At 45.9% G+C, this 22,654-nt stretch overlaps 1 protein-coding gene across 2 annotated transcripts in view; it reads right to left on the bottom strand.

Moving 5' to 3' along the window:
* The window catches only part of LOC135378375 (CKLF-like MARVEL transmembrane domain-containing protein 4), an 86,294-nt gene extending 64,543 nt beyond the window's left edge, over nt 1-21,751 (bottom strand). Inside the window, exon 1 of one of the 2 annotated variants that reach the window (XM_064611410.1) lies at nt 21,065-21,751. In XM_064611410.1, coding sequence (XP_064467480.1) covers nt 21,065-21,086 — 22 coding nt within the window. In that variant the 5' untranslated portion in view covers nt 21,087-21,751. The remainder of the gene's footprint in view (nt 1-21,064) is intronic. The other variant, XM_064611408.1, reaches the window with a different exon arrangement.
* Between the last annotated feature and the right edge of the window lie 903 nt (nt 21,752-22,654).

Here is a 22,654-nt window from a genome sequence, read left to right as displayed (position 1 = left end):
AAGCGCACTTTTAGCGTATATATGTTCCGCCTGATCGTGACACCATTTTAAATTGTACAAACATTGCAGGTATGTGTGTAACCACTGCTCGCCAATACCAGCGTGTGTTGTGCGCACAATCCGGAACCTGTTTCGATCCGTCACGTACACATGGTGTTGTATTCTCCTGAAAGGTGTTGTAAGGTTTGTTTTTGTTGCGCAGCTTTTTATTTGCATATAAAAATGTGTGTTTCATGGTACGTTATGCAAAATTTCAGATTTGGGCATTTCGTCATATGTACAACTTGGATAGACTGCTGAAGAAAGCTGCTCTCTCTATCCATTCCCGCAACCGGCAGGAGGTTGTCAACATGATAAGTGAAGGCTTTCCATTCATGTCATTACACCTGGAGCAAATGACAAAATCAAGGATAAGCTGATCTATGTCAACGTCTTCAATTACCCCTGGCCTATGAAAAAAAAGCCCTTTTCAGGACCATCCAACATATCTGCATCAAAGACCATGCTTCTGCATCGAATAAGCCCTTATCATCATTGATGATTATAATATTTCATATCAAAAATACCTAGACGTGAATTACGAATGTGCAAGATGGAACAGCCGTATTTTTGCTAATGTTATGGCGGTGTGTTCATGAGCCCATACTGGCTCAGATTTTGATTGTGTCAGGGGTTGCACACTAAGATGTCCAGCACGTTGAATATAAAAGATGTGGAAATGTTTAAAAACTTTCAAAAATATCAAAAATACCTAGACGTCCATGACAAATTTGTAAGATGGAACAGCGGTTCGCAACATGTTTACATGTCGTCAGTCTTATTTTTGCTCATGCTACACCGGTGTGTCCATGAGCCCATAATGGCTCAGATTTTGATTGTGTCAGGGGTTGCACACTAAGATGTCCAGCACGTTGAATATAAAAGATGTGGAAATGTTTAAAAACTTTCAAAAATATCAAAAATACCTAGACGTCCATGAAAAATTTGTAAGATGGAACAGCGGTTTGCAACATGTTTACATGTCGTCAGCCTTATTTTTGCTCATGCTACACCGGTGTGTTCATGAGCCCATAATGGCTCAGATTTTGATTGTGTCAGGGGTTGCACACTAAGATATCCAGCACGTTGAATATAAAAGATGTGGAAATGTTTAAAAACTTTCAAAAATATCAAAAATACCTAGACGTCCATGACAAATTTGTAAGATGGAACAGCGGTTTGCAACATGTTTACATGTCGTCAGTCTTATTTTTGTTCATGCTACACCGGTGTGTTCATGAGCCCATAATGGCTCAGATTTTGATTGTGTCAGGGGTTGCACACTAAGATGTCCAGCACGTTCAATATAAAAGATGTGGAAATGTTTAAAAACTTTCAAAAATATCAAAAATACCTAGACGTCCATGACAAATTTGTAAGATGGAACAGCGGTTTGCAACATGTTTACATGTCGTCAGTCCTATTTTTGCTTATGCTACACCGGTGTGTTCATGAGCCCATGCTGGCTCAGATTTTGATTGTGTCAGGGGTTGCACACTAAGATGTCCAGCACGTTGAATATAAAAGATGTGGAAATGTTTAAAAACTTTCAAAAATATCAAAAATACCTAGACGTCCATGACAAATTTGTAAGATGGAACAGCGGTTAGCAACATGTTTACATGTCGTCTGGCTTATTGTTGCTCATGTTACACCGGTGTGTTCATGAGCCCATACTGGCTCAGATTTTGATTGTGTCAGGGGTTGCACACTAAGATGTCCAGCACGTTGAATATAAAAGATGTGGAAATGTTTAAAAACTTTCAAAAATATCAAAAATACCTAGATGTCCATGACAAATTTGTAAGATGGAACAGCGGTTTGCAACATGTTTACATGTCGTCTGGCTTATTGTGGCTGATGTTACACCGGTGTGTTCATGAGCCCATACTGGCTCAGATTTTGATTGTGTCAGGGGTTGCACACTAGGATGTCCAGCACGTTGAACATGAAAGATGTGTAAATGTTTAAAGAATATGAAAAATACCTAGACATGCATGACAAATTTTTAAGATGGAACAGCGGTTTGCAACTTGTCGACATGTCGTCAGTCTTATTTTTGCTCATGTTGCACCGGTGTGTTCATGAGCCCATACTGGCTCACATTTTGATTCGATATCAGGGGTTGCAGACTAACATGTCCAGCACGTTGAATATAAAGGTTGTGGAAGTTGAGTGTTTATGTAGTCATCTTTTATTGTCTCTTATTGTAATGTACGTCCACAGCACTGACCAATTGTGTTAAAATTGGGTTGTTGGTATCGGGTAGTCATAATGATATTCAAGCAGCAAGCTCTGAGCAACCTGTCATCCTGTCCTGTCAACAAGGTTGTCTTGTCTTTTGCTGCTTGAACATCATATAATCAACACACTGATTTGTGGATATAACTTACATATTTATATTATGCAATACTTTTCTCACATCAGCAATGTGCTGGGAAAAATTAAATAGAGCTGTGAAGCCTGCGAATTGGAGTTGTTATATTTGTGACCCATTAATAGGTGTTGATTCTGGCACAGGAAGGAGTGCCACTCTCATCAGTTAATGTCAGCTACTGAAGGGGTACAAGACAACATTATTGAGCATAGTTTGGCGATATACTGCTCCGGTAGGGATAATACCTTAGAGAGGCTATATGCAAAACAAACTGATGTAGCCTGCTGGATCAAGCACTTCCTTCTCGCAATACTACCGAGGTACGCGGGACTGCCGTTTCGTGCGGTGCCGACAATTTCTGTACACATCACTTTTGGCCATTATCAACAAAGTAATAGCTACATTTCAATACTGCGCGTATCCAGTTCTTTGGACACCGTTGCCGCTAACAGTTGACTGCGTGACGGTCGACATCTTTTAGTTTGAGCTGCGTCCGGCGCCGTCCCGTACATATCGTGCTCGCAGAACGTGTCTTACCTCATATGCATCGTGAACGAAACGTGCGGAGTACACGCACGCGTGTGACAATCAGACCTTTTGTTGAAGATGCTTCGAGTATATGTGACTCCCAACAGGTGCTTTTCTATATCCACTTTCGTGACATCGTCGTCGACAAAAGAGTTGTTGTACACCCGGGTTACGTTTCCACCACTTCCATACGGAATATTCTTTTCGCAGGTAAGACGAACTAGAATTGCTCAAAATACCGAACGATTGCGAGACAAGTTAGTAAATAAGCGTCAACTGCCTTTATTAGGTGGAGTCATCCACGTAAACTCCCGCTTGAAATGAAGATGCGAGACGTATTGACATTGTTGTTCGGCCACATTTTACAATTAGCGTCTTTCGTTTGACGAGACCACATGCAGCAAATTTATTGCCGTCGCCGTGATCCTCGAGCACCTTTTGGAAGTCGTCTGCTCTCACCGCTGCAAAAAGGCGCGAGAGCAGACGAATTGTTCATCCAATAAGCGGTCTGCCATCGTAGCGGATATCGCTGTTGCCAACAGAAATCGCAATGTGCTGGCGCTGTTCTTATCAACTTAATTCGTTTATTTAATAACCGTGACGATTCTGGACGAGCGAATTCACAGTATTACGTTTTCAGCAATGAGGAATCGAATGGTACGCTTTGTGGATGGGCCAGGGTGTACGAGACCGTCCCTTTAAGAACGAAAAAGGAGGAAGAGGAAATGAGGTATTTTACTGCCCAGAGTGATCTCGCAAGCACCTTCGCGCACTGATTGAGCTCGTTAACTTCAGTAGCTGTCTTGTGTCCCACAGCGCTCAAGTATTCATGACTTGAAAACCCGAGACGAGGTAGGGACGATAACAGACAAACACGGTCTCAAACTCAGACCCCTCTGTCTGTTATCGTCCCTATCTCGTCTCGGGTTTTCAAGTCATGGATCGTCACCACCAGCTCGCTTGCTACCTAACTTTCCTTTCGCTCAAGTATTGCTGTGTATGTGCGACCTGCTAGTTGGTACGCAGCTGAAGTACAATCTACAGGGGTCGTTCGACCGAGACTTTTGCTCTAGAAAAATCAGTGAGTAAATGTGATTGAATAAAACTTTCGGAGGACACGTGCAGCAGCGGCAGCTATCATGGCGGCGAGCAGTGTCTGTAGCTGTGGAACACGACGCACAATCAAGTTCCTTGTGAAGGCGATTATCAAACCAGCTGATATTGCAAATATTACTGGCACAGCTATATAGTATGGGGAACAAACAATGTCAAGAGGAAGAGTGTACGAAATATGCAAACAGTTTGTTGAAGGATGGGATATGATGAAGAATAAACCACATGGACACGTTCGTCCGACTGCAGTTACGCCTATGAACATCGCAGGCGTTGAGCAAGCCATCCTCGAGAACCGGCGAGCAACAGTTCGGGACATTGCAGTCTAGCGAAATATTAGTGTCTGCAGTGTGGAGAAAATATAATTCACGAGCACTTAATTACTGTTCCGCAAAGTCTGTGCAACATGGGTTCCCCGACACCTCACTTAGTGACCAGAAGGGAGCGCGCATGGCAGCCTCTGAGCAGCTGCTAAATCGGTTTCAATCGGAGTGGGACGAACTTTTGCAATCAATCATCACATGTGATGAAACCTGGATACATAATTTCACCCCAGAGACAAAAAGCAGTTGCATTGAATGACAAGATAAGGCTTCCCCGCCTCCAAAGAAAAGCAAGATGCAGCCACCTGCTGGGAAGTCCATGGGAACTGTCTTCTGGGGCATGCGGGATGTCATCCATGTGGTTTTCTTGGAGCGAGTACTACTCCACATTCATAAAGGGTGCCTTGTGAAACGCAATTCGCAAAAAAAAAGAAGAAGAAGAAGAGAGAAAAAAAGGTCTGGAATGTTGTCCGGAAGGTTAATTCTCCTTCATGACAATGTCCGGTTTCACACGGCGAATTTCACGGTGGCAACCCTGGCCGAAATGCGCTGGGAGGTTTTGCCCCATGCCCCTCACAGCCCACATTTATACCCAGGCAGCGGCGTAGCGTGGGTTCCCAGCACCCGGGGCGAAACGAGTATCGCGCCCCCAAACACGCTTCGGTTGCTTCACTTTGAGAATACGCGCAGCTGTCTCAACGCACACAGTCTACTGCGGAAGTACACGGAATGCAATTCTACACCGGCGTGGTATATCGAACCTTGCTTCAATCGCCTCCGCCTCTGATGCGCCCAGAAGATCGTTCCAACAGCGCACAACGTTAAAAAATTTAATTTTTTTAATTTAAATTTTTCAAGTGATACACATTTTCACTGGTTTTATTTCGAACTTTTTTTCTCTGTGTCGATAACTTGCGCCCCAAAAAATATTGCACCCGGGACGACAGCCCCTACGTACGCTTAAAATACGTTTCATCTAAAAATACGTTTCATTTCATGTTCTGGTGTGCCCCTGCCATTCTGCGGAAATATACCTATAGTCTGCAGAAACAGGCAGCGCCTCAGGTTGAGTGGACATGCAAGGCAATGTTTTGGCCTAAAGGGGATGTTGGTGAATGCTCGGGTTCTGTAGAAAGCAGGGAAGCTGAGCAGTGACTCGTAGAGTCATAGCGAGCGAGGACGACAACAAATTTTCATAATTGAAATGAACAGTTGATTAAACAATTCCTGCAATTTAAGGTAACTTGCTCGCATCACGTTCGTTTTGTGTGCCACTTCCTCCGCTGAGCAGAGCATCATCGGGTGATCTGTCCACGGAGGAGAGCATACTGCATACACCAAGAAGATATCGTGAAGATCCAACGAGCATCCGACAGCCTCGTTTCCGAGCCTCGTGCAGAGTCAATCGGCGTCCTCTGGCACGAGCACGCTGCTCGGCGACGCTGCACGAGCTACGATATCGCCGTTGGAGATCGCGTCGTCGGCGTCGGCCGCAGAAGGAAAAGCGGACACAGTGGCTAAACCACATGGAGCGACAACTAGCGCGACGACGTCGAGCGCGTGACGACGACGACGAAAACAATGTTACCAATGCGCGTATTAGTGACGCGATGACGTCGAGGAGAATGTTAGCATGGCGCTGAGTAAAAAAAAAAAAAAAACAATAAAAAAAACACCCTTAGTGATTCTGCTTCAGACGGCATGGAGGTACCGGGTCCTATGACGCACAAGCTTTGCGGCGGGCACGCGAACGTGAACGGAAGCGCAGAGCTCGCGAAGACCCAGCTCGTCGTGCAGCCGAGGCAGCAAACAAGAGAGTGCGACATCAGGATCCCAGCGTGCGTGCCGCGGAAGCAGAGGCAAGGCGGACTCAGGGACAAGGCCCTGCACTACGTGCCGCCGAAGCGGAGGCAAAGAGACGTCAGAGGCAAGCGAAAGCCGAAGGAGCCACGAAGGGCTTCACTAGGAAATTCAGGGAAAACCCATTTGGGTAGAGTTGCTCGTTGTGCGATCGCTTGTGGTTCAAGAATGATCTCGCAGCTCTGCTCTTGACTTGCATTGCACTGCTTCGACTAGAATTGGACGGTTAAAATGACTGCCCAATGTCGACGGTGCTGTCGCCAAAATACCCGTTTCACAACCGTAACCGTCCTGTGATTTTTTTTGTTTTCACTTTGTTTGTATTTCTTTGACAGCGAATTTCACAAATTGTAGCTTGATAGTATCTTGAAAGTAACCAGTCACGACTTAGGGTATTTTAGTAATCTACCGAGTTAATTTATTTTTTGCTTGGTACTCAGTAACTTAAATTTCTTTTTCTTATTCAAGCCAGTTGTCGTCAAGTACTGGTCACTGCTTGTAGGCGGGACCATTTATGCTATATACCTGCCACAAACTCTCGATGTTCACCTCGGGGTGAATCTTCTCAGATAATTTTCCTGAGGCGATCTAAAGGAAATTGTTGGCACAGTCCCCTCTGAAGTAATCCCGGATCCCGTAGCCAAGATCCGTGATGAAGTCGGCCCAGATCCCGATCACACCCATGTTCAGCAAATCAAAATTGAAAACTGCGGGCATCACTGTGCTGAAGTAGACACCAACTTCGCATGGCCGGCGACAAAACTATATTGCATGCACATAACACAACATTACTTTTGTCAACAGTTTTGACAACAACCTAAAAGTTTTTAGAGGGTTGTATCTAGTGCGTGTGTTGCACGGCAGCTATAAGCATCTTTGAAAAATCCTTCTCCTTGTGAAAAGAGCGCATCGCAGAACGAGAGGACGTCGTGACGTATGCTGCTTTCCTCGCGTGGCCGGTGACGTACAGCGGCACAGCTCAAGCACGTATAAGCGGCGCGTGAGCTGCGAAGAAAAAACAAAGAAAAAAGTGGCGGGGTCTTCCCCACGTCACCAGAGCATAGTGTCGGCCGTCGGCGGCTGCTTTCTCCGACTTTTCTTTTTTATTTTATTTTGTTTGTAAATTTGATTATACAGCTATAACGCACCGCAGAGCGAACATATATTGCATGGTGATTCCTGGTAGACAGCTGTACAGAAGAGGCAGGATTTCGAGCGATGTTAAACGTCACCTCATTGGTCCTTTAAATGACACCAAACATGTAAGCAGCTTGCTTATTGCTTTACTTTACTTTTAAACACAGAAATCACTCAAGTCTACCAGCCAAGACGTTTTACACAAATTCAACTATTCCTCGCGGCGGTATGCAATTTCAAAAATCAATGGGGAATCCTGAGAGGCTGAAGGGTGTCACGCCGACGTGCAAATTTTCGGAGCGCCCGCATTTTATTTTTTTTTTTTTTTCTGCTGTAACAGGAGCGCAGTGTAATTGAGACGGGCCTCTGTGAAGCAGAATGTCTTAGTTTAGTTTCTTCTTTCTTGTTTGTAATTACGACTATGCGCAGCCCATTACGGATGAGCGGATCAAGGTGCCACTACCTTCTGTAGCCGCCTCACTTACCCTGGGACAAGGAAAGAGAGCGAAGAGGTCTTTGAGATTTCACGCCTTACTGCTTCCTAACACTTCCAAGCACACTAACGCTGCCTGCTTGAGACATCTCTCAATAGAAGAGCACAACGCTTCCTGGCTTCAGAGGGTACTGTGTTGCTTCCAACTCTTTCGCGAACAGGAACTAAACAGATTAGTTTCCGTTTGCTTTGATCAGCTCGGTGGATCGGATCAATGACGCCAAATCATGCGATTTTTCCGGGCGTGTCGTTAATATGATGCAGACACAAAAAGTCATTTCGGTCTGGGTCGACGTTAGGCCAAAAGGGCATGAGAGTCAAGGAAGAGTGAAAAGACGAAATCGTAGGGAGCGGTCAACAGTTTGAATTGCTTTCGTGGAGATGACGCGTTGAACCACTGGCAGGCACTACTTCTGTTTCTCCTTCAGTGGAAGAGAGATATAGTGTTGTCTGCAATGCTCTTTTAACTGTGGTCGACAAAAGCGAAATGGTGCTGAGAAGCTGGTGCATGACTGCGGAGTAAAACCCCAGAAAAGGCTCAAAACGCCGAATATTTCGATAACATTTAGTTCGAATTTTCTTGTAATGCTTCGCGTCTGCTCGTGGATTCATGAAGCTTCCGGATTTCGATTTCGACATCAAGTCGGTACTAGGTGACAAAAGCAGATGGCTTTTTTTTTTTTTTTTTTTAATGTAATGCGAAACTTCATAAATCGCGCGTTGGCGACGATGTCGGTTACCCTGTGTGACTTTGACGTCCTTTGACGTCACCGCATTTATGAAATCATGAACGGGTACACAAATAGTACATTTTTGTTCGGGTTCTTTAACTGCGTACTTAGAATGGTCTCTCGTGTGATGTAGGTAACAGTCGAACATGACTGTGACCTCCGAGCAACCGTCTTATGTGGAATGATAAACGGTCGATAGATTTCACTTCGTGCCAGGAAAGCACTGACCAACATCACTAGACGAACAAGGATATGTGTAACTGGAGCAACATTTTTGGGCACCGATACGTGCCGCTGCGGGAAATATTACGGTAAAGTTGCGATGAATGTTATTAAACCAGATTCGTTCCAACATAAAAAAGGTAAAAGTTGGGGCTCTCACCGCCGTCCACAACTTTATTACACCATTACCGTCAACCGCTGTTGTATAGGCACGATAAACTGAGACAATTATTTTGACGAATATTACTTTGCCACTGTACGCTATTTGGGTACTGGATGAACGTCCCAACGAACCTTTACCAGGCGATGAGATGGTTCGTGAGTGCATTGGATATTTCCTGTTGTATCGGGGGCGCGTGCGTAGATGATAGCTGGAAGCCACGCGATGTATCGCCGAACTGTATACAGTGGACGTGGTAGATAAGGGCCCGCTTGCACGAACGTTCGAGGAAATTCCTCAGTAGCTTTGGCAGCGCTTTACGCACAAGCAACGTTGAAGACTGTTGTGCGCGCCCCAATGACTACCGAAGCTACTGGGAACACCACAGAGGAGACTCCTCAACGTTCTTTGCAAGCGGGGGTCCTGGTATCCTTTGCATTTGCGTGAACTGCGTGCATCTGGTTCGCAATTCATGTGCATCGTTGACTCTCTGGAAGCTCTCTGGAAGCTCCCTGGAAGCTCCTGCTTAGCTCTCTCGCACCAAGCGCGAAATGTACGAAGTTTCGTGACTCTGCGTGTCTGCACATTACATATCAATGCATACCAGCATTTCATTTGGAGTGGGCGGTGTGTCTGTCTTCCTCTTCCCTCGAACTCGAAGCAAAATGTTATGTAACTGCTATCGACACTGCTTGCATAGTGGGTGCTCCATCTTCTCATTACCGCTGAGAGCGCGTGACAACTCTCTTCCGTTTCCCCGGGACACTTTGATAGATGTGGTTCATTACATCATGGGCGCATTGTACAGCACGCCGGAATACCGAGGGAAAAAAAAGAGTTATTCTTCTATGTGTCGTACTTAGCGAGATACAAGCCGTCGAACACACTCCCGGCAAAGCGCAGACGTCGGAGAGCTCAGAGCTGCGTCCATCCCCATTGGCAGCAGTAAGCACGTGATTTCTCGTGCGCTGCCTCACTGGCAGCGACGAAGGCTGTGATGTCGCATGAGTTTCGGTATTCGCGGTGCCCGTTTTCTATACGCTTTTATAACCCTGTTCACTGTGGAACTTTCAATGCAGGCTCATATCGGTACCAAGAACCGTCTTTTACGTTTATCTGGGGTAACCTTGGATGACATGTCGCAACCCCTTTAAAGGAGCAAGGAAGTGACTTTGAACACGGTTTGAAATCATTTCATCCAACCATTTTCATCCAACCATCAAGCAGTCTGTTAGGCGCTACCATGAACAATACTTCCGCTGTGCCGTGTATTGTTGCTGCGGTGTTAATTTTACAAAAACGCACTGAGAAAGCAGTCATGGGCGGTGCGTGATGTCGGGGACCCTACCCGATCTCCTAGCGTGACGGAATCAGGTCCGTGTGACGTAGCAGCAGCGCAGCGAGCAGATCCGAGCAGCCGTGAGGTATCATTTCGCAGTGAAAATTCGTCGGCGTCAGTACTTGCGGCGGTTCTCTTGCGGTTCTCCACGTCATGGAGTGACGTACGACTTCCTTCGTCCACTTTCACGTTCTGTGCAGGGGTTGAGGGGTTTCTAGAGGGTGTGCATGTCAAAGACCTCTCTGGTCCTGCTACAGGTCATATACAGTGGTCGTTCTTGGAAGAGAGAGCATGTTATTTTTATTTGTAGCACAGTACGCGAGCTTCGTGCAGGTGCTCTGTTTGATACATGCGAGATCCACCGTCCTCTCTCTCTCTCACACACACGCACTTTTGCACACATTGAAGTGGCCGTTGTGTCTGTCTTCCTCTTCCCTCGAGCTCCAAGCAATGTTATGTAGCTGCTATCGAACTTAGAGTATACACTGCTTGCATAGCGGGTTGCACGCGCGCGCGCGCGCGCACACACACACACACACACACACACACACACACACACACACACACACACACACACACACACACACACACACACACACACACACACACACACACACACACACACACACACACACACACACACACACACACACACACACACACACACACACACACACACACACACACACACACACACACACACACACACACACACACACACACACACACACACACACACACACACACACACACACACACACACACACACACACACACACACACACACACACACACACACACACACACACACACACACACACACACACACACACACACACACACACACACACACACACACACACACACACACACACACACACACACACACACACACACACACACACACACACACACACACACACACACACACACACACACACACACACACACACACACACACACACACACACACACACACACACACACACACACACACACACACACACACACACACACACACACACACACACACACACACACACACACACACACACACACACACACACACACACACACACACACACACACACACACACACACACACACACACACACACACACACACACACACACACACACACACACACACACACACACACACACACACACACACACACACACACACACACACACACACACACACACACACACACACACACACACACACACACACACACACACACACACACACACACACACACACACACACACACACACACACACACACACACACACACACACACACACACACACACACACACACACACACACACATCGACATACATTTATATGATCTAGTCTGTTACGTATATAAAAGAACTTCTGCTACGAGAAACCTTATTGAGAAACATAATCTCATGAAAGCATGATGCGAAAACAAGCAAGCCGGTGGTAAGGATCTACGAGACTCTGACGACGAAAAGCCCCGAGATTTTCTGCGTTCTGTGTTCGCCCCTATATCTCGAGTACTTGTCCCCCTTATGTAATGATCCTTTTGACATTAAGGTACAATAAATAAATAAATACAGTAGTGTCATATAAATTATGCACCATTGTAAACACTAATGCAAAGTATGCACTCTAGTGTGTAATGTGTCGCCCTCGTTCTCCTGCATCGAAGCGAATGATTCATGCACTGTAGTGCGGGACAATTGGGACGACATATTATTAGAACACATAGGAACAACGACACACTGGGGGTATCTCTGGTTCACGACTATCTCTATAATACACGACCATAACACTCGCCCGTTCGCCTATAGGGCTGTTGCGCTAAAGTTTGAGGAGGGCGACTGGAGCGCCACTCTGACCCCTACCGTCGGAATGCTACGACACGCGGCCGCTCTCGCCCCGTATGCCTAACTGATAGCAAAGGGCAGAACGCGTCAAACAGTGCGCCGTTCTTTTTTTTTTTTTTTTCCGAAATTGAATTCTACTAAAAATCGCAAACTGCTGTTGTATCGTACGCATAGCAGCAAGAAGATGGCTACGGCAAAAACTTGCCCGCCCAAGAAAAGTCCCCGGAAAAGATGTCCCCGAAAGAAATGTCCCCAACTGGCAGCGCTATTCCGGCTGCCGGCGATATGCAGGCGGCTGTATTATGTTTTGTACTCCAGAACCAGCTAATTCTTAAAATATGAAGGCCTGAAATAATTGTTCCTGATTGCTGCCGCCGTTTACCGTTTCCAATCATAGACTTTCATTGCGGCCATGTAATATCCAGGTATAATTATTGCAGTAGACAAATACCGGCATCCGTTCAAATGAAATAGAACACAAAAACTTTGACCAGTCTTACTTTTCGTTTTCCTGTATTTGCTTTGCAGTTTTCTGCTTTTTATATTAAAAGTTCACTGTGCAGCCGATGCTTCGGATAATTGTTGCTGTGTGACAGTAAGATCTCGAGTCTACACTCTTAAAAATGAACTTCACCACATAGCACGCTCCTAGCCAACCATCATCCCGAATGACAACGTTCTCGCCCCCGATATGTTGAAAACGAGAGGCGGAGCCTATTTTGTGCCGTACATAATGGACACAAAATAGGCTCCGCCTCTCGTTTTCAACAAATCGAGGGCGAGAACGTTGTCATTCGGGATGATGGTTGGCTAGGAGCGTGCTATGTGGTGAAGTTCATTTTTAAGAGTGTAGGGACGACGAAAACAGACACTCACAGACAGAGTTTGGAGACATTTGTATGTGTCTGTTTTCGTCGTGCCTAGTCTCCGGGTCTTACTGTCATGAATTACAGCCCACTTGTTTTTATCAATTCTCTCACTGGGTCGTCGTCACCAGAAACTTCATATATACATACACTCTTAAAAATGATGGTGGTGGTGGTGGTGGTGGTGGTGATAGGGCTTGCCGTTGTCGGCCTCACGTATGTGGGCAACGTCACGACTCACGCCCTGGGGGAATGTGCGTCCTGGGCCGACTTCTAAGGGAACTGTGCCGACATATGTCTGAAAGCGTCTGAGGAAAACCCAGGAAAAACCCCAGACAGCACAGCCGGTACCGGGATTCGAACCCGAAATGAAATAGAACACAAAAACTTTGACCAGTCTTACTTTTCGTTTTCCTGTATTTGCTTTGCAGTTTTCTGCTTTTTATATTAAAAGTTCACTGTGCAGCCGATGCTTCGGATAATTGTTGCTGTGTGACAGTAAGATCTCGAGTCTACACTCTTAAAAGTGAACTTCACCGCATAGCACGCTCCTAGCCAACCACTATCTCGAATGATATCGTTATCTGCCCTGATTCGTTGAAAACGGGAGGCGTACCAAGTAGCAAAAAACGCTGAAACGCTGCAAAGTATTACAAACCGTACGGAGGTAGACAAAACAGTAACGTGCGCCTGCAGGGCGCACGTTACTGTTTTGTCTACCTCCGTACGGTTTGTAATACTTTGCAGCGTTTTTGCTACTTGCTATGGAATACCAACTAGCCCAACGGTCTGCGTTATTTGGGAGGCGTACGCCTTTTTTGTGACACTTATGCGGTTCATAATTGTCACAAAAAAGGCGTACGCCTCCCGTTTTCAACGAACCAGGGCAGATAACGATATCATTTGAGATTATGGTTGGCTAGGAGTGTGCTATGCGGTGAAGTTCATTTTTAAGAGTGTATACAAGGAAAAAATATAGCCGGGGCTCTTTGGAGCTCTTACAAACATATACATATACAATATATAGCCTCGTGTATACAGGGTGTTCAAAATTAAGCTTTCACAAGCGCTACGCAAACACAGCGATGACAGGAAACCGGATGATAACTTTACGCTACTTGTATAAGAAACAGGTGCTGCTAATTATGTAGCACCTGTTTCTTACTGAAGGAACAGAAAAAATAGCACCAGTTTTCTTTTGTTCGCCTATTTATAAAGTGCTAGTGAAAGCTTAATTTTGAACACCCTGTATGTGCACAACCTTTGTTTCCGTATGCATATTTAAGAAAAAGTTAGACGTCTGTTTGAACGAGGCGGACATATGATAGCTGATTCCAAATCTAAATAGTCGAGAAGTTTGCTGACGCTGCATGGCTGTGCACGAAAACGCTTCGAAATCATCGGAACTGCGTTGCCCAATGGCAGTTTATTCTGTGTTCATGGTATAGCGTCGTGAACATTCCGCACGCGGAGAACATAACCAGAGGTCCCAGGAAAGAGCAACTATTTGGGTGTTGAACCACAAAACAGTTTCTGTTTCTTTTAGTTGTCCCGTTAATATTGTTCAACTATCTTCAATTATAACGACGAGCGTTTTGTTAAGTCCCCATTGAATTCGATGAGCACCCTGCGAATTAGTCTTTGCCACGTTCTTGTTAAGCCTGATTTTTCTCAGAATGAAATTTATACTTTTACTGGTGCACACCCAGTGCACCAGAGAAGCACACTAAACACCCTAAGAAACAGCGTCATTCGCGACATACACACGTTCTTCATATGTACATCGTGCCGCGCATTGTACACATGTTTCAGCGACATTTTTAGAAAGAATTTGCCGATCCTTTTGACTCTTTTCTATCCGGAAAACAGATGATAAACGATAACGCCACACCAAGTTAGCCAGCATAGACTGAGTGTCGATCGTCTGCTAGGGAGCGGCCGTGTGTTGAAAAGGTCGCCACTAGCGGCGCTGACACACAAGGTTTGCTGCGCCACCTGGCACAGCGCAACAGGCCTCATAGGCCTCATAGGCCCGCCAGGGGCGCCACTTGCGGGACCCAGAAGAGCGCCTGTTGTAGCTCAGCTGTGTGCAATATGAGTGGTCCTTGTGGTTAATTCTTCGTGCGTACATGTTTGTGTATTGTCGCAGGTTCTCTGTTCATGTAGAGCTAAGAGTTCTGAAACTAAATACTCAGAAATAGGCTGTGCTCTGAAGCGTAGGTGGCATGTAAAGCTGTGAAACTCCCGCTCTATGTGCCGTACATCGTACACATAAACTTGGCAGCAGCACCTTGTGTGTTGGGCCAGTTATCATGCGTTTATGATTGTCAGACGCAAGCGCGTTCGGACTTTACGTTTCACGTGAGAGGCGTTCCGTGTTAACATACAGGGCAGTTACAGAGAATGGGTGAATGCGACCGTAAGAAGAAACTGTTCCTGGCAAAGAGATGACTGACACCTCTTACGGCGTCCAACAGAATTTGTTGTATAAGCAAGCACTTCAGTTTTAAATCAGCAGTTGCTTGTTTTGTTTTTCTACTTATTGGTCCCACTTTATTTTACTTTTACACTTTTTTTTCTTTTTTTGCGGTTTGCCATTACAATGGTCTGCTAGCCTTTATTATGCTGTTCGGATAGAAGCCACTCTGATAATTTTTCTTGATGGTGACTTTTCTGCGGCGCTACCTTTTGGTGTCTTTTTTGTGTTCGTTTTGCACTCCTGGGAGATGTAAGGCTGTGTAAACTTCGTGATCACTAAACCTAGGTACCGTAACCACGGTGCGACGTGAGAATTTTGCGCTTTGCGCCGATGCTAAAGTCTTCGGCCTTGAAATGCCGAGAACACGCAGAGTTCGAGCTAGCATGCAGGCGAAAAACGATTTTAGATGGACAGTTTTTCGCTGTTGTTGCAGACAATGGTCGCGGCTGATTACTTTGTTGTACGAAGCATCTTCATCAAATTTAATGCAAACCTTTGCTCATCGGCACCAGTGAAGATGCTGTTCTCCTTTGCGAATCTGATTGTACGGCCGAACGCAAGAATCCTAAGTGATGCAGTCAAAAACTTTTAATATGAAAATACCGTGATAATCTAACAAATAAATGCTATTTTTCCTTGCTGACTTGTTGTTATGTTCATCGTTATTTCTGCAATTCCAGATGACATCTTCGTCGCAGTATTTATGGTACTAGTTACGGCATTTAAATACTGTATATATTTAAATACTCCTATCGAAAAGTATTTATGAAGTGTATTTAAACACCCCTTTCAACAAAGTATTTTGTATTTATATTTAAATACTCAAAAAATGCATTTATGTCTACCCCTGGTCGGAGGCCACGGTTCATTATTCGTTTATTTTTTTTTTTTTTCAGAGAGAGATACGTAAAAGGTACTCAGCTATATTAGATAAAGCTATTTATGGTACACACTGCCATCCAAAATGTGCACCCTATATGAAATGAAACAATCGCAATTCGCAATGAAGTTACTTGTGTCAAGACGCCGCGATATATTTCGAGCCACTTCTCCCGTAAGACAGCATTTGAGCGGAACTCGTGGAATGAAATAATTGTGTTCGACACTGCTTTCTTCGGCTTGCAAAGCGGGATGGTGCAGTACACCATCACGTCTGCACCATGCACAAACCATGCACTGGAGACAAACACTGTCCACCGCGTGAAAAATAGCAAAAACCAAACGCGACTGACGGCAGCAACGGTATCCGCATAGCGTGCGTCGTCTGCCGAGGGTCCCGTATTCAGCGCCACAAGCGCGCGGCGGCCGCTTGGCGAAACTACATCAGTGGCGCTGGGGCTAGGTGCGAGTGTGATGGTCGTGTATTATAGAGATGGTCGTGCTCTGGTTCATGCGGCATGAACCGGATATAGTTCCATGATACTTCCGAGATAAACAGGAATATGGGTTTTCTTTTTCTTTCATTACTTGTTGCATAATTTATTAATTTAACTCAGAGTTTGCAACAAAACGCGAAGTCGTTGGTTGGTTGGTTTTAAGAAAAAATTAAATGGAGATTTTGGCTTCACTAGTGCGAGACATGCAACTCCACATCGCGCGAAGTCGTGTATGCCACCTTACCATCAACGTCGTGCCCTGTTTTTGTACCTGGCACCTTTATGGCACTTAGCCAGTTGGGCAGCTCACAACTGGCAGCAGACGAAAAGAAAAAAGAAAATGTCAGTCACACTGCAGGCGATAGCATATCACGTTGACTGATGTAAAGGCTTACTGAAGTTTCAGTTTAGGACGCTCCATGGCAGACGCCGGCACAATTCCACACGATGTCGACACTACGTACCCCCCTTCCCCCGCCTCCTCCCTCCCTGGACGACGATTGAATGAGAAATGTTTTGTAGCATAACATTTTTGTTTTTCTGGGGAATTTGCTTTCGAGATTACGAAGCTTTTAGCCCTTCTCCTACATTTGAAAAACTTAGCGTTATGTTTTATAGAATTACGTAGCTTCAAGGAACACAGAAGGCACCTCGAACAGGAGTGCGCGCAGCAGCTGCGGGTTCTCCGGGCTCCTTCTGACGTGTTGTGACATCATATCATGCGAGCACTTTTATTGGTTGCCGAGAGTCATCTGCTACAGCGACTGCTCTGTGTCAGACGAAGGTCGGGCGGCGCAAAACAAACCGCAAAAAGGAAGAAATAAAAAAGACACTCGCCTAATGGGCGGATAACATGACGTCGCAGCCATGCAGCCGAATGAAGGACTTTTCTGACCCGCGCGATTGAAAGCTCTCTTGCGCTCCACGATTGCGCGCTGCTCTCGTACTTTTCGTGCGAAGGTATCTCCCAGAGGTTGTAATCCTATAACTAACACTCCTCCTTATATTTTTTCGAGCCCTCCCATATCAGGCTTAAGGTGGTCAGGTTGCCATTGTATGAACATTAAAGTGGAAGTCTCATCATAGTATGTATTCTCATTGAAGTAGGAGAACTACGTATGGAGGCAGCCCCCTTTACATCGACGGAGACTCTGTCTTATGTACAGGATAACAACGCTCCCGAGGTGAGATTACTTTTTGCACATCCCAACCCAAGCGAACGATCTTGAAACTTCGGAAGAGTCGCTACGAAAGGCAGCAGAGTCCTAGTGTGCGTATGCTGGAACTTGATGTATGGACACAGTGTGTGTCACACACACACACGTACATTGGATGAGGATGAGGTGGGCGATTCGCCGCCGCTGTGGCGGGACACTGACTTATTACCCATTGGGAACGGATGAGGGGATGATGATGATCTTTCAGAGCTCCGTCGCCAAACCGGTGGAGCGCAAGTACTCCACAAAAGACGACGGCGGGCTTCGTTCGACCACAGTCCGAGAATCTTCGCGAGGTTGAACGGCCGTATGTCAATACGTTGCATAGCAACGTCCATTGGTGCATTAGTCCATTGGTGATATTGCCCACACTCTAAGAAAAAAAGGAGTGAAACGGGGAGTAATTGCAGCGTCTACTCTCCTAGTCTGCAATTACTCCCCATTTTAGTCCCCTAAACCGACATTTAGTCCCGACATTTACTCCCCAGGACTGCAAATTCTCACTAAACTTCGCGAATGGTCTCCTGAATGGAACAGTCTAGGTAAATATGTGCCCTTGGTCAATTTGAACGACATAAGGCTGTATAACTCAGACAATGTAGCAATTTTCCAGCCACACAGAGTAAGAAATAGTTAGCGCATCTTTCTTCGCAAATTGTGCCCTAGTATGACGCAAGATTTTATATCACTCGATATATCACGGTTGACCATTTTCTTCAAAGTATTTTCATGCATGCACACCAATTATGTACCTGGGACTCTTACAACAGCGCGTGAAATGCAGTCTCCAGCCTGTGACATTCATTTACTCCCGTGCATTTACTCCCGAAAGGGACTATTTTTTGTGGCAATGCATTTAGTCCCCAAAAGGAGTAAAAGTACTCCTTTTTTTCTTAGAGTGGCACAAGCCAAGATGACGTGGCAGAGGTCGCCGTGTACACCACAAGTGGGGCAGGAGGAAGAGGGGGTGGAGGCGAGGCGGTGTTAAAAGGCATGTGTAAATGCAACGTTGAGCCTCATGCGGTGGAAGAGCGCAGTAAAAGGGCACTGTAGTCGCGGAAGAATTTCAAGAGAAAGCGTGGGGTCTACAGCAGAGAGAAGGGAGTGGGAGTGTTGCCTTTAGCCTGCATCTTGAGGCCGGTGAGTGTCGAAAGGAGGTATCTACGGTCGCCTGGAGACATCATTATCGGGGGAAGAGAATGCGAGTCAGTGGCAAAACGACTTTGCAATTTCATACTAGGGCGAGTCATATAAATATTGATACCGTTCTGATGCCCGACAGTTGTGGCGTCCTCCAAGGAGAGCGAATGTAATCCGACTAGGTATCCGTACGCTTTTGAATAGATCCATAGTCTGTCCTTTAAGAAAAGGAGTGGCTTGCATGTCTACATTGATATTGCTTGTATCTACCCATCGCTAAAATGGAGTCAAATATATAGCCTCCGTTCATCGACCTTTCTTTTACAAGTTCAAACTTGGCCACAACGCCGACGAAGCATCGCGGAACATATGCGGAACAAAAGGAAAATGCCGCGAATAGCGTCACGGCAAAAATATGATTTGCTAAGTTCGAGTTTGGCAGCCTATATCTGGAAGACAAGCCTCACCCCCGAAGATTTACCACAGCTGACCCTGAGGTTGTCCCGGACAATGTCAGGGTCAACAGTTATTCAGTTCATGCAGCTGATGGAAATCTGGAGAGCAGCACCCGTAGGTTGTGGAAAGTACCCGAGCTTCACAAACAAGCGTTATTCGCCACCTGCGTGCGCTCGGGAAGGTCTACAGACGCTCCCGAATTGTCCCTCACAAACTGTCATCTCCGCAAATTCAGTGATTGTGAGCGTGACAACTTCTTCCGAAGGAGATATCCGAGATCTGAGATCCGGACTTCATCAACGCTTCATCACGCCTCATAAAATGTATCGTGATGTGTGATGAGGAATCTCTCATTTGAAATGTGAAATGGGTGACTTGGCCCAGATCCTCACCACAGCCTGCTGCTCAACAGGAAGGTTGAACGCAAAGTGATGGTTTGCGTGTGGTGAAACCTTGATGGTGTGGTGCATCAGTATGTTCTGCCAAATGGCCGAGCCATAACCGCCGAGCTCTGCTCTGTCCTGTACGGAAGCGAATATATACGGCTTGGTTCCGAAAGTACCCTGTCCTGCTCAATCGAAGGGGGTGGTGCTCCTGCAGCAAGACAATAATGCTTATCCCATATCCCGGCCTTATGCATGGCCGACCCAGTAACCCACACAGCGCGAGAGGAACCCACAAGCGCTCGGCGTAGACGTGTTGACCTCACGCCCTTTGCTTACCACGCTTTCCGATCCATGGCTCACCTCCTTCGTGGCAGGTGGTTCCGTAACCAAACTGTACATGGAAGCTGTAGTCTTAAAGTTCGTTGCCGCTAACCTCAATGAGTGGTACGGCACTGGGATTCGAAGTTTGGCTCAACGTTGGCATAAACCAGCGAACATAAGGGACTTTATTTCTAGGATTGAAGACCAAAGCCATTTCTGACACGAGGGAATAAAATAAAAGATTTTCAAGGTATCAATATTTATGACTCGTCCTAGTGTGACATATTACGTGTAGTATATAGTACAAGCATGATGGGGGTCTCGTAAAAGTAACGTAGAACGTAGACTAATAAGGTTCATAATGTTTCCTCGTGCGACGTGAGGGTTTAAACATTTTAGAGGGCCCGATACAGTGACCTTTTCATTAGCATCCTCAACCCTGTACGAGGAAGTGACTGTAGTGACGAGGGAGTGGGAGGGAAAGACTAAAAATGACAGTAATGGTGTGTTCCAGAAGTACGGCAGTGGCGAGTTCGTGTGCCACATAGCAGTTGAGTACTGGTTCAGACTGTAGCATTCCCTTGGAAGCGCTGTTAATAACGGGTGAATATCGCACAAATGTTACTTTATAAACCTCGCTTACCTCTAGGCATTGAGTAAATCATCTTCGCAGGTCTTCAAGTTGTGCCTGTTTTTCTCCACTAGAAATTACGTGCGTGCAATAAGGACATGTACCTCCCCGTGTCTTGTATCGCCCACGTCAGTGTCTATTGCACAAACTACAGATCTTCCTTACGAGATGATTGTCGATGATGAAGAGTCTGCCTTAACGTCACACATGACCCGACAAAGCGCGTACCAATTAAAAAGGCGTTATCGAACTTTCAAACTACACGCACAACTGTGATAGAAAACGCGGTGATATATCGACACGACGATCACGCCACAAATTGAAGTTCACCACCGTACGGTATATTGCTGTTGTTTGATCACTCACTGATCTTGGAGCACACATTGACTTTGAACCACGTCGAGAAGTGACAGGACCCCACTGGTCACTGAGAATGAAGCTATATATTTGGTCCAGAGTCACACCGTGGACGTCTTTCCAGCCGAGGTTTCTTTTCCGAGAACGGAAATTTTAAGACTGGTCCACAAAAGCTTGTCGCGTATAATCACGGTCGCTATAAGTAATACCGTTACTGACACAGCGTTACCAGGAAGCACCCAACCAGAGAAACCGTTGACACGACGAGGTCTTTGTTAGGTGGTCCTCCCAAACATTTTGTTTTGTAAGCTCGCACTAAAAAGTCTTGGACCAACTCCCACGGAAGCTAGACCTCAACGAATGGACAAGGTGTGTTGCCAGCAGAGGAAAGACTGGAGCGTGCCCCTTCCTCTGATTTGCTTCAACCACTCTGCCAAGAACCGAAATAAAACAACAGGGGGCTTCCCGTCTTACCCTCGGCGCGCTTAGGCTGAGCTGCCCCAAACGTGTCTGGTTTATTTTTCTCTGCTCGACCATTGTTTTGCTCTGGAGCAGCGAAGAAGGCGGCCTTTACGTGAAGCAGTCATGGCTATTTGGCAGCCTGATGGATGGGTGTCCAGGGACAGCTGTTGAGCGCCGCGAATCGTGGTAACGGGCTTCTTGAATCTGTGCTGGAGGGGTGCTAAATATAAGCGTTCGTTTCTGAGGCCATATGGATAATGGGGGTTAAGGTTAGCGGTGTGTTTTCATTGGCGAGGGCTGTTCAGAAGCCAGCGGTGCGGTTTGAGTGACATATGATGGATTTCTGTATTGCCAGCTTGCCAGGAATAACGAAGCGAGAACCTATCACGAGAGGATGTGGAGAACTCTAAGGGAATCTGTATGAGTCACCGCCCTCTTCCTGCTACAATATCGAGGACGAAGGTGTTTCTAATTAATATTATCGCGTGTAATTTTTTTTCCGATTAATAGCTTATACTTGTACTGTTAACTTTTAAAACTATAAAAATCCAATACAGAAATTATGAGTGCGTAGAGGATCTCTGCAAAGTAGGAAATGTACTTACTTCACGTGCTCACTGTTACTTGCTACCCCGGAATGTCGTCTCGTCCACTTATAAGAACAGGTCATCAGCGTCGCTTTATTAAGCAAATTAACAGGACGCAAGCGAGCTTGCGTGCGGTAGACACATGCGCGACCTTTCGGGCATTTCCATCAGTCCCAGGAGCAACTTGTGTCCAGAA

This window comes from Ornithodoros turicata, chromosome 1 (genome assembly GCF_037126465.1).
Source record: "Ornithodoros turicata isolate Travis chromosome 1, ASM3712646v1, whole genome shotgun sequence".
In the NCBI taxonomy this organism is placed as follows: Eukaryota; Metazoa; Arthropoda; class Arachnida; order Ixodida; family Argasidae; genus Ornithodoros; species Ornithodoros turicata.
This window is presented reverse-complemented; position numbering and strand designations above follow the sequence as displayed.